Genomic DNA, 13,729 nt, shown 5'->3' with positions numbered 1-13,729 from the left:
AATAGTAAAGCTCCTCTCCAAACACCACCTACATCAAAACGCCCGAGGCGATTTATAACCTTTAAAAGTCCCTCTAGTTATCTCACCTCTCCAAATTAGATGCTAATATTGCGTTACTGCAAGAATCTCATCTCACCGATGTCGAGTCATTAAAACTCAAAAGAAATTGGGTTGGTGAAATCTTTTTCTCACCAGGAGATGGCAAATGGAACGGGGTTATAACTCTTTGTCACAAAACACTGAATGCCAAGCTTGTATCCCAAGAATCCGACACAGAGGGTAGGTGGATTCTCACTAACCTCCTTCTGGAAAAGACCCCTCTGTCTATACTTAACATTTATGCCCCTACTAGCGGTGATACCACGTTTTGGTCTCGTATATCTCAGTTATTGCTCAATACCCATCAGAAAACTTTATTCTTGCAGGAGACTGTAACCAGATGATGGACCCTTTTATCGATAGAAACTCTAAATCTCCTTTTACATGAACTATTCAACAAAGAAACTTATTAGAGTCAAGGCGTCTCAGCAACCCATCACAAGAGAATACTCTTTTTTTTCCTCTCCACATCAAATACAATCTCGAATTGATCATATTTTTATTTCACGCAACATCTCCCAGTCCTTACTTTCTGCTGACATAGGCCCTATACTCATCTCGGATCATGCACCTGTTTCAATTCAATTAGACATTTTAAATCAGTCCACATTACCAAAAAATGGCGTTTCAATAACTCCTTACTCTTTGATCCTAATTTCACTTAATCTTTTAACTCTTTCGCTCAAGAGTTTTTTCACATTAATTTAACAAATTATGTCTCCTTTCATACAGTGTGGGATGCCTTTAAGACCACCACTCGGGATTTTATCATTAGATTTGTGACAAATAAATGAAAAAGTTTCCCACATATTACATAATACACTTCTTGCTAAGATTAAAAAGCATGAGCACTCCTTTCACACCTCCAAGTCGAAGGATTCCCTCAAAGATCTCATTAATGCAAAAATCGCTTTTAACGAATCCACTACCGAACAGGCTTCCCTATACTTACTGAAATCCTCAGCAAAGTATTATGGTGGCCAAAACAAATTGGGCAAATTTCTGGCCAATTACCTAAAGATCAAACAACAGAAACGTCATATTAATTCCATTATAGATGATAGCCAAGCATCGAAATTCAAAGACACTAAATACTTCAAGAATTTGTACATTTCCACCAATCCCTGTACACACCATAAAACACACCCTCAGATACAGACATATCCCAATACTTCTCAATGATTCAAAAACATATTAATCCCCAATTAGACTTAGCTTCTTTTAAAGCTGAACTTACACAAACAGAATTATTAAATGCTTTAAAAACTCTTAAAAAAGACAAGGCCCCAGGCCCAGATGGCTTCACAGTAGAATTGTATTTACATTTCGTTCATCTACTACTCCCCCACTTGCACACTCTTGTTTCTTCCTTTATTGCTTCTCGTAATTCCACTGGCTCTTTTTCCGAAGCCTTGATCTGGCTAATACCAAAGACTGATATGGATTTACGTTACTGTAAGAATTATAGACCTATATCCTTAGTTAACGTAGATTATAAAATGTTCTCAAAAGCCCTAGCCGTAAGATTAGAACCACATCTTCCAATGTTGCTTGGAAAACAACAATCAGGTTTTTCCAAGGGTTGCAACATCACTGACAATACACGCTTATTCTTTGACATTTTATCTAAATCATCACATTATCCAGACTCCTTGGCAGAAATTGCATTAGATGCAGAAAAGGTCTTTGATAGGGTTTACTGGCCTTTTATCTTCCACGCTCTCAAGTGGTTTGGATTTGGACCGAAAATCATTTCTTTAATATCCCTACTTTACTCCGAGCCCGAGGCCGCCATATCTACCAATGGCCTCATTTCCCCCTACTTTAAGCTTAAATGAGGTGTACGCCAGGGATGCCCCTTGTCCCCTTTTCTTTTCAATTTGGCCTTAGAACCCTTTCTCTAAAAAATGTGCCAAAATAACTCAATCACAGGTTTTGTCTCAGACCCGTAACAAATTAAGCTGACAGTTTATGCTGATGACATTTTAGTTTTTCTTTCCCAACCACAATCTTCACTAACTGCTTTCATGGGAGAGGTGGAGGCCTATGGATTGGTATCTGGGTATAAATTGACCGGACGGAAATGTGACATATTACCCGTAACCAAATACATCTATAAGGATGATTTTAAGATCTCTAACTTTACTTAGAACCCTAAACATATAAAATATCTTGGCATTTGGTTCTCTCCCTCTATAAAGACATCTATCTATTTAAACATAGACAAATGTTCTGCCAAACTCAAAACACTGGTTGCAAGATGGCATCCCCTTCATCTTTCCTGGTGAGGCCGTCTAGACACTATCAAAATGATGTTGACTCCGAAAGTTTTGTATACCCTTGCTAACATTCCACTTTCCATCCCATCTAAATTCTTTCAAAAGATTAATTCTATTTTGACTTCTTTTCTATGGAATGCTAAAAAATCAAGAATGGCGTTACAGAAATTAACAAGACCAAAATCTGAAGGCGGTGTAAGTTTCCCTCATTTTTCTATTTATCACAAAGCCTTTCAGCTACGACAACTATCGAACTGGATTGCTAATCAATCTGAGGATAAACCTCTCTGGCTGGATCTTGAGACCTCCTTTTTATCTCCCTTTTCATTTCAGGAATCTCTCTCCTTTACTCGCAAACCACAAATGCTCTCTACCCCCAAATTCGAGCATTCCTGTAGACTACTGTCCACTGCACCCAACTTAGTGGTACATAATCTAGACAATTTTCTCAACTCCACAATTTGGCAGAATGAACAAATCCTTCTCAAGAGGAAACCTATATATTGGAAAGTTTGGAAAAACAAAGACCTACACTGGGTTCATACATTTTTTGATCAGGGCACACCCATTCAATTTAAGCAATTAGAAACTCTTTATCATTTCCCTTCTTTTTTAAACTCAAATTTTCGACCTTTCAGAATGCAATACTTGATACTTATGCTAAACTCGAATCTTCACCTTCCTTACACTCCCACCCTGTTTTCCCATGGCATAAGCTTTTGAACATAAATCCCAAAGCATCCACCATGTATTCCCGTTTAATGATACCTGCTGGGATACATGACAAAACCAGAGTGGAACTTTCATTGGAAGCTGATTTGGGAATGAACTGGTCTATCACTTTTTGGAACAGAATTTGGACGAAACTTAGGAAATCATCCAGAGCTGCCAGCACAACACAAACTCTCTTCTTTATTTACAATAGATTGTTTCTTACCCTCACGCACTTACATAAAATACACAACACAAATCTCAACACTTGCTGGACATGTTCCCACGTCAATGCTGATCTCTATCATATGCTGTTCACATGTCCACATGTTCTTATATTTTGGAAACAGATCTGGCTCCAAATCAACACTATATCTCACACCACAATTCCCCTCTCCCCCACAAACATTTTTCTAGGTAGTTTAACACTGGACTGGAAAACAAGTCAATCCCAGCTACCACTTACTGATTTGTTATTAGCAGTAGCTTTTTAGCAAATGTAAAAAACTGGAAGGATTCCTCAAAATTGTCCTATTTAGCTTGGTGGTATGCTCTATGTCCCAATCGTCACCTTGATACAGCACCCTTTCATTTTATCTCTCTTGCTACTAAACGTTCTCACATTCGGGACCCACTCACACAATTTCTAGACGATACCATGAAGAAAACCTCTTTACCTGCCCCCTCACAACAAGAAGTTATCAAGCCTCCTTGACCTCCTACTGTTTGTCTATAATTATGCTTGATTTATCATTTTCTATAATAGTTTTTAAAATTGTGTATTTTGAGTGTATTCTTATCATCATATATATTACCCTTTTACCATTTTAGTGTATATTATATATTATTATTATTCTTTATTGTACCTTTATGTATTTATGTATTAACAAATAACTTAATATACAAAGTATTGTTTTTTATGATCATCAATAAATCTTTTCTTGAACTTGTAAAAGTCCCTCAAGTTCAGGATGCTTGTGTGAGCCCATTCACCAATGCCCAAATAGATAGGAGATTCCAGGCTGCCCTTAAAGGGTCCATGCCATTAAATAAAACGAGTTTCAGAACATTATCTTGTTACTGTTTCCCCATCGATTTCTCTACAGAAGGAGAGAGTAGCCGAACCAGAATGTCCATTGACCTCTCCGGTTGTGAAGAGATCCATGGCTGAGTGCTCACAAAGGGATTCATTCACTACTTGCATAACACCTCGAAATCATGGGAAAAGGTGCAAAAATTTAAACCTGTCTACCAACCAATCCTGCAGGAAAGCTTCCAGTACCATTGCTTGAGGATCCAGTCTCCAGCTATAAAATGAATACAACTGTGTTTTCCTACAGAAGCCATAAATATCCATTGAAAAACGTTCCCCAAATCTTTTGTAATGAAGGAAATGCTTAAGTGTCTGAACAGCCTGCTATCATATTGAGGGTCTCTGAAAAGGGCTCTCGATTGACATATATTCTCTGAGTAAAGCAGAGTTCTGAGAACACTTTTGTGGTCTCTGCCAGTGGTCTGTACCTGGTACTTCACTGGTGGTTGATGTATTTGACTGCTGATATATTGTCCTACCCTGGAAGGCTTGTGGAAGACAGTGGATTATTAGTTTGGGTGGATGGTAGTCCACCACAAGTAATAATGTCACTATTCGAGTTAGAGTCAGTAAAGGTTTCAGTAAGTTACTCCCATGCACAATCCCTGGCCGCTCTGGCACCGAGCAGACAGGCTTAATTTAAGAAAATGTGTTAAGAGTTTAGAAGTACCAAAACTGTTGATAAGACAACACAATAAATATCCCATCACACCAAAACTAAAAAAATCCAATAAATGGAAACCCACAAATTGAACTTTTAAAATGTTTATTTCTAAAATTAGCGCCAAAAAGCATTACGCATCAACCGCAGTCATCTGGTTTCCCTTGATCAGGAACTAGGAGCAATTTAAGTACGACCTTGATGGAGCGCGGGTCAGATATGGAAATGAGGATTGAATTGGTCGGAAGTTTTACCTTAGTGGAATGAAAGTTTAAAATCCTGAAAAGAGTAGGGCAGCAGGCAATTGGCCGATAGGGGCCTAAAGAGGCTGGATACTTGTCAGCGAAGGTAAATATTTGACAATGTTCAGCATTCCATCCATCATCTTTTTGTATTGATATATTCACCCCAAGTGGGAAGTGCATGCTCAGACTTGGGCCCCTTGCTCACTATGCCTTTGGATTCAAGCCTGCTTGACTGATGAGGGGTGATGCACTGAAACTGGTCCCAGGATGCTTGTTTACAGTTCAGGGGGTACCAGGTCTGGCAGTTCTGGCTGGACTGTTACCATGGGGAGCATGGTCAAGACTGATTTGCATATGGCTGTGTCCATTTGTAAACACAAACTTTTATAAAAAAATACACCACAGACTATTAACAAATATCTACTAAGAACAGTGCACAATTTGTGCAATAGCTGTCAAAAAAGACACTATCCACTAAAAAAATAACCAACATCTGAAGCAGCTAAACATACTACTCCCTGCATTGTTGCTACTAGGGTGCACATGTTTAAAGATAGCCATAGAACACACTGACCAGTCAGACCAGCCCTGTGAGCACTGTCTGATTTCCCAATAGACAACCTCAACCCTGAGGGGCACAGCAGTTTATCTGGCCACCTATTGCATATGAAGGAGTGAGGAGCATGTCAGGATCCTGTGCTCAAACAAAGCTATTTACAAAGTGTAGGAAGGTCATTCTCTTTGCCCTGATCACCTCCAATTTCTGACTGATACTGGTGGTTACTGACTCTGAATGTGTCCCGTGCTCTATTAAACAGGTCCAGGGCCAGTGCTCTGTTTAAAAGGTATATGATAATTGGTGTAATTACAATTTTTACAAACAACCTACCAGTAAGGCCCTAGTGTATGATAGGGCATGTAGGCTTAAAGACCTCAGTCGCCTTAATGAACTTGAGTGATCACTGCTATGGTGTCTGGTGTCATTTAAAAGCCAGGCCTGCCTTGCAGGCTGGTTTTAAAATAAAACGGTGTCCAAATTCTACTTTGGAATTAAAAGTACTTCCAAAGTCTAAAACTACCTTTTTATTACATAAAAGCAACCTCTAGAGTCTTCTCTAGGTGCTCCAAGCATAGGGTGCATTGTTATAAAGCAGGGACATTATAGAAAATGGTTACAGCCAAAGTGATTTTTCCCCATTGCAGTGCTGCTTGCTCCGTAGAATAACATGGGAAGGGTTTTATTAAACTTTAATAAAGTCTAACTTTTGACAGGAGTGAGCTAGCCCTTTGAAAGTATCAAAAGAATAGTTACAATAACTCAACAACTTGCAATAGTTGGATTTATTACAACTATTGCAGGAAAGGAGTTTTAGAATTTACTTCCCGGAAGTTACTTAAAGCAGCCAAGCTACTCCCTGATTAGATGTTAAGAGGCCTGGGGCTGAAGCAATACACTAAACACAACGGGGAAGGAGGGTCAGAGGGAAAATATTTAAAGACCTACCCAGGGTGGAGTCCCCCACTCAGTAATGCAAGAAACAAAAAACACACACTGGGGGTCTGAGACTGGGCCTAGGGTGCTCCAGACAACAGGGGCACACTGCTAACCAAGTCAGTGGGCGTTTCTGAGGCTATAAAACATTCAGCCTACTCATTGAGTGCCAAACAGAGCAAAACATATATAGGGATTCACTACAAATATTGAGTAGACCCATACAGAGAGGGATTGGATGTCCATCAACGTCAGATGTAGATCATATATTCTCATTTGGTCATCCAGATAGGAATGGTGTGTCCCATGATCATTGGGACTGTTCCATAACCTAAGCTTGTCTGGGTCTAATCTCCAAATGTAGTGAATACCATGTGAGCAAAAGATCATGATGGAGTCCAGTGCAGTGCAAAATAATAAAGTGTAGTGCGATTTTTAAAAAAGGATAGTAGATCAATGCAACGCTTTAATAACTTGATCACTCCCTTAATAAAAACAAGAACAGTGCAAACATACAGTCTAAACATATAAATGCATATATTCGGCCAACATGTTTCAGCCTGAGGGGAACCAAATCCCGCGGCTTTCTTCAGGGCCACAGTCCTTAACGTTTGCTACTGCATATCAAGAAAATGTGAAAAAACGTGACTAAATCAATCAAAGGATATGACTGTATCGTGATAAGTTTCCTTCAATCCTCTGTATCAACCAGTATCAATTTTATCTGTGTTGTACAGGGAGCAAACCTCACCTCTCCTGGAACCTTGCTCAGGATACTGTGAGGCCACCCTCTATCCGTCATTGCCTCGTAGCTTCCGACTGAGCTCAGGGGGAAATACAGCCATCTTGTGGGAGGAGATTTAGTTCCTGGATAAGCCATGGAAAGGAAGACTGCTGGGGAGATTAACTGGCCTTTTAAGGAAGAAGCCCAGATGTCACAGAACCCACGCCAGCCCCCACATCCTTAATCTCCAGCCAGATGCAAGCCCCTCTAATTTCATTATGAGAGGGGCCGGAAGAGGAGCATAGGGAAAAGTAAGCCTTGCCTGTGGGCGGGTTAGCCAGACCTGAACTCCAAGGAGAGATTTTCACCATTTTGATTTTTGATGAGATTTGCATTCTGGTACAGAAATATGCCGTACTTCCCAGGAAGTTGTCATGAGAGAGGGTAGCAACTTGAAACCACATTGGTTGGGGTGTCCCCCCTTCTTTGCCAGCCCAAAATTTGGAATAAATATGGGAGAGCTGTAAGAGCATCTCAGATTTCTGCCTAAAAACCTACATATGGAAAAGAAAGACTGCCCTGCTGGACCCTTTGACTGCACAAAAGGGGACTGTTCTCAGAAGGACTGCACCTGCTGAACTCTATAGCTTGCAAAACAGAAGGAGTTTGGCTATCTAGAAAGATAAGGAGTCGACCCCCTGAGCAGCAAAGGGTAGAAAAGTGCTGGAAGAACCCACCTGCAACATCCACTTAAAGGACAACTCCAGCTTAACCTGGATGTTACTTGGATTGACCAGGTGCATTGTGGGAGTTGAAGTCCCTGGCCCAAGAGACAAACAATGGGTTTCTGAACCCTTGTCTGGTGCTGTGGAACCCTTTTCCTGCACCAAGGAACCTTCAAAGAAAAATTACTGAAAGTTGGGAACTTTTGACAAATGATTGTGAAAAAGTTCAATGAGAAGACTGGCATCGATGATGAGAGTCAAAGCAGTGATGTTGAACAGGGCCTGACTGCACAGGTTTATCCCTCTGAAAGCTATGGAGCTCCTTGCCATCAAAGACAAAGATCTCCTGGAGTCACTGCAGCAGGCCAGTATTGTTGAATCGAAATCTGGATCCAAGGGCTCACTTGCTCGACATCGAGAGAAATACTTGACTGGGCCCAAACACTCATTGTATCTGATTCGCACCCCATCGTAGTCAGCCTGAAACTTTAACTTTGTTCCCAGTCCAGTGCGACCAGATAGTGTGGTTTACACTTTTAGGCGCTAGAAAGCCCTTTTATTTATTTAAACTATGAAAATTCATATCTCTGTATCCCTACATTGATTTTTTGTCGTTTTGGTGTCATTTTAATGATACAAATATTTTCTATTACTATACATTGGTGAATTGGTGTTGGATGTTTATTCAGTTGTGTCTTTTACTTATTTACTGTTTTGGTGATATTAAATGCTTTACATACCTGTCTCCTAAGTTAAGCCTGACTGCATATCAATTAAGCTACCAAGAGGTGAGCAAGGATTAGTATATTGAGACGTGACTGGACCTTCTTTGTGATTGTCTTGTTATTACTAGCTGTAGGTACTTACTTCCACCTACTAATAAACCACCATCCAACACAAACGCTGCAGGGACAGAGACCTGCATGTGGCAGAAGGCCTCAGATATTGGTGGATGAAGAAAAGAACCAGAATACTGTTCTTAATGTGTTCATCTTTAAGGCATCTTTAAGGCACATCTTTAGGATGTCGATGTAGTCAGGGTCAGGGTAAATGTTTGCCCCTTCTAAAAGTAGAGCAACACAATGCATGCTTTCTTACTCCACAATGCTGCCGTGATTGAAAAATATGTGATTGTGGCTTTCATTTGCAACTTTTATAAATCAATGTGGAAAGGATCACTGGTCCTGCATAACCAAGGTCTGCAGGTGGATCGGTAGGTGTCTCCCAAATAAAAGACCCTCATACACGTGTTTTTTCAGAGTCGTGTAGCGGTATATGATGTGTCCCTGCTTCTTGTAACACGTGTCCGTGCGTAATCCTTGGGTCAGTTTTTGTTTGCACCCTCCGCCAGGAGGTTGTACCATTGGTTAAAACAGTAGTGATGGTGAATGAGTGAAATAGTGCTATAAAGGTGTTCTAAAATACCCGGACAGCCAGAGGTTCAACTTTAATATTTCTGGATTCGGGTAGAAGGTTAAGGCGTGTCGCTATGGAATTATTTAGGAATTCTAGCGCACTAAACTTGTGAGGTGAAAAGTGGTCGACATGTTTCAGCCTTATCTGCCTGTTGGTCAGTCGGCTTTCCTCAGGACCATAAAGTGATTAAGTGAAAAAAAGGAAAAGGTAAATTTGTAACCTGATTCGTTTTGTGGTAGTAGGTCACATTGTACCTGTAATAAGTGAAAAGGGAGATAGTGCAACCACATTTGTAGCGAATAAGTGGGAAAAGACACTTCAGCAATGTACAATGACATAGAGACACAGTTGAGAATTATGAAGCATATTATTAAAAAAAAACAACATATAATTAAAAGCGAGTTGTGCAATACTAGACTCAGAGTCACATTCATATTAAGCGTCAACTTACTCATTCTCAAAATTCTATGCGGAATATTGTGATGTATAAATCCCAAAGTCGTATTTAGGCGTCATGAAATCATTTCTTTACAGTGCCCTGATATTAAAAGCGCTATTTACTTTAAGACGCAATTTCATTGTTACATTACCATGACGTCAAAGGCGCTAATCAATTTTACTGTGTCATCACGATTATCTTAGACATTGGTATAACGATGTAATACCTGTTCGAGTATAGACTCTTACTATTATTTCAAAGTACATGCATTCATTATTAGACGGTACCAAGCACTCGTTCTACATGTATTCTGAAAATCGAACACGTGCATACTGCCGCTATAGTATCTTTAAATGCGCACTCTGGAAAGCCTATTCAGAAAGAGATTCTATTAGAAAAGTAGGCACTTCTAACAAAAGTCTAAAACTAAGCAAAACTCAGTACAGAGCAGGGTCTTCACATGCGCTTATGCGTAACTGGACCTTATGGAATGTACCTCTACATTATGTAAGACTTGTCTCCTCAGGAACCACGGCAGTTAGGGGGAGGCTTCACTGTTGTGGAGTGAGGAAAAAAGGAATTTAGTAAAGGGGTTTTAATACTTGCGGTTTACTCCATAACGAAAAGGGCAATGCTCCTCGCTACCTCTAGCCTTCAAACACCCGTCTAGCAGCTTGTGCTGTCTCTGCCCTTGGTGACCCGGAATCAATCGCCAGTGTGTAACCTGTCTTCTTTTATTGCACAGTGATGGAAACTGAAGAGTTACTCGAGTGTTTGTACTTATTAGTTGTAAATAGTTATACCTAATTTTCAGATGAGAATTGTAATCATTTCTAGCTTGGAAATAGATGACAGATGGAGTTTATGAGAATGTTCGTAATTCAGACAAAATATCAATTATTTGTTAAGACATAACCACGGAACAGCATCATTCAGGCCCTCACTGTCTGTCTTAAGTCTGTGCACCCAACGTTGCTCTTTTTCAAATAAAATTTTAGCTGCATTCCTGTCCACAGTTTCGAGGGTTTCCAGGATGACCCACTGTAGGTCATTCACAGAGTGCCCAGATTCTTTGTAGTGAGTTGACATTTTTGTGGTTGTTTTTTTACAGTTCACATTGCTGCGGTGTTCGCAAAGTCTTTGTTTTGCTTTACGACAGGTCATGCCAATATATCTCATTTGACACGGGCAAGTTATCATGTAAATGACATGGCTTGTGTTGCAGTTCGTATGTCTTTTTAATTTCCAATTGAAGTTGGGAAGCAGCTGTAATTCCTTTGTGGGTTTTGTAGTGTCACAAACTGTGCAGTTTCTGTTACTGGACTGTTATTCCACAGTCCAGGTGTGTCTTTCTTTTTCTTAGGTGGGGGTCTCGTGTGCACCAGCAAGTCCTTGAGGTTGCGGCTTCTCTTGTTGGCAAACATCGGTTTAGGCCAATTCAGATTGTGAGATGTCACTATTCTCCAGTTTCTGTTGATTATTTTCTTCACTTGGTTGGTGACTGGGCTATAAGTAGTTACGCATGTGATCCTATCTTCCTTCAATTTAGCACGCGTGCTTCTCTTGGTTGGTTGCGGGCACGTTTCTTGCATGTGTTGATCACCTTCTTTGGATATTGACGAACAAGTAGTTTGTCACATAGGTCATTCGCTTGACTTTTGTAGTCAGTAATTAAGCTGCAATTTCCCCTCAAGCGAAGGAATTGGCTGTACGGGAGATTTTCCCGTAAGGGTCTTGGAGGAAAGCTTTGAAAAGATAGCAGGCTATTCTTGGTCGTCGGTTTAAAGAAAGTACGAGTGTGCAAAGTATTGTCTTTAGAAAAGATGGTAATGTCTAAAAAATCTAAAGTACTTTCATTGGCAGTGTACGTAAATTTCAAGCATTCATCTTGGGTATTCAGCCAGCGATGAAAGTCCGTCAAGGTTTCCTTATCACCCTTCCAAATTAAAAAGATATCATCTATATATCTCTTCCAAAAGAGAATATGATGAAGAAAGGGATTGTTCTCATTCTGAACGAAGGTGCGTTCAAAGGTGCTAACATACAACCCCGCCACACTTGGGGCAAATGTACTGCCCATTGATTTGCAACTATCAGGGTTTGATGCAAATACACTGCCTATGAGATTGCACAATAGTAATGTATCACTTTCTAAATAGTGATGTATTTTCAGTTGCTTGGACCACTTCACAACCTTGCTGTCCCTTGTGTAGGGCCACAAATTACAGAAATATCACACCAAAAAGTACAATCTTAACTTCTGATTAGTGGATTTTGTCTGCAATTCCATAACTGTGTGTAGTTGTGCTGTTGATTTGTCAAAATATTGAATAAACCCATATTTTATAAGGCAGAAAATGGTTCCAGCATACAAACTATATTGTTTTTTACAATATTGATAAATTACAGAGTGGACAATTAAGCATATAAGCATGTACATGCATAGCCTCTACTTTAGAAGTGAAAACAGAGCAAAATATGTTACACTAATGTTTATTGGTACAAAATAAATTTTCTCAATTAATATAATTCAAAATAGTTACCTACAATACCTTTTTTTTCCTTTGAATGTGCATCTAGCATCTTGTAATGCATAGGGCAACTACTAAAAAACATAAACATTGTTTCTTTTACCTTTTCTAGCTTATCTTGATGATCTCACACGATGTGCAGAACAAAGCAGGAGACTTATCATTGTCCTGACACGTGATTATATCCTCAGAAGAGGCTGGAGCATGTTCGAGCTGGAAAACCGACTCTACAACCTGCTGACGAGTGGCAAAATCAAAGTCATTTTAATTGAGTGTGCTGACTTACATGGGAAAATCAACCACCATGAACTCGAGTCGCTAAAGCACAGGATCAAACTTCTCTCTGTGGTGAAGTGGAGAGGTCCAAAAAGCAGCAAATTGAATTCTACCTTTTGGAAGCACCTGTTGTATGAAATGCCAGCCAAGAAAAAGGAGGTGTTTTCTAGGCGCCAGGTTCTGGATTGTGGGGAGCAGAGCCTTTTTGGAGACCTCCAAACAGTGCCGTCAATCTCTGTCACTGGCACATCTGCCTCACTCGCAGCATCTCAAGTGGATCTGTCCGATTTCCACCATGCTGAAGCTATACAAATGAGACATTATTGCAGAAACTATGACTATGGCATGTCTGCAGCAACTTTACCAATGGCTTCTCTTGGGAACCACCATACATATTGTAATATACCTTTGTCACTGCTCAATGGACAACTCTCAATGAACAGTGCGATGAAAGATACCCAAGAGTATCATGGGAACAATACCTTGCTGCCTTTGTCAACAAGGGAACTTAGCTTCACGAGCGAAATCTGGTAGTGAATATCTGAACTTCCTTCTTGCGCTGTCTCAGCTGCTTTGGGTGCCATTTCTAATAGGACATTTCCTGTACAAGCAAGAAGTGCCAAAAGCCAATCTTTCCAAAAGTGGCACAACCACCCTTTTTTGTACTTGAACTTTTTGTTGATGTTTACAAAATATTGGTAAAAAGGTACCTCCTTTTGTAGTTTAGTACATAGTTCAAAATATACATGTACAGGTTCTTGTGTCTTTCATATGAAAGAAAGTCCTTTAGAGCAGATTTTACCATCTGGAATGATTAAAAATAGAGTATATGATAAAGTAGATCAATATTTAGATATTAATATTCCAGCATTTAAATTATGTAAGCATCACTGTAAAAAAACATAGTAAATGTTGTACAGTTTGTAGACATTAAATCGTTGATGCTACATAAGGCACCTCTTTCTGTACATTAGGAAACTATTCATGTGTATGTAATTTAAAAACAGGAAAAGACTATTATACCTTGCCATGCCCTGG

At 39.8% G+C, this 13,729-nt stretch overlaps 1 protein-coding gene across 1 annotated transcript in view; it reads left to right on the top strand.

The window, feature by feature from the left end:
* Positions 1 to 13,496, top strand: part of IL1RAPL2 (interleukin 1 receptor accessory protein like 2) — a gene marked incomplete at its 5' end in the record, with an annotated part of 1,483,925 nt that extends 1,470,429 nt beyond the window's left edge. Inside the window, one exon of the mRNA XM_078686325.1 lies at positions 12,528 to 13,496. Coding sequence (XP_078542451.1) covers positions 12,528 to 13,225 — 698 coding nt within the window. The remainder of the gene's footprint in view (positions 1 to 12,527) is intronic.
* Between the last annotated feature and the right edge of the window lie 233 nt (positions 13,497 to 13,729).

This window comes from Lissotriton helveticus, chromosome 4_1 (genome assembly GCF_964261635.1).
Source record: "Lissotriton helveticus chromosome 4_1, aLisHel1.1, whole genome shotgun sequence".
NCBI classification, from domain to species: Eukaryota; Metazoa; Chordata; class Amphibia; order Caudata; family Salamandridae; genus Lissotriton; species Lissotriton helveticus.
Note: the sequence above shows the minus strand (reverse complement) of the source record. Positions and strands in the feature narration are given on the sequence as shown.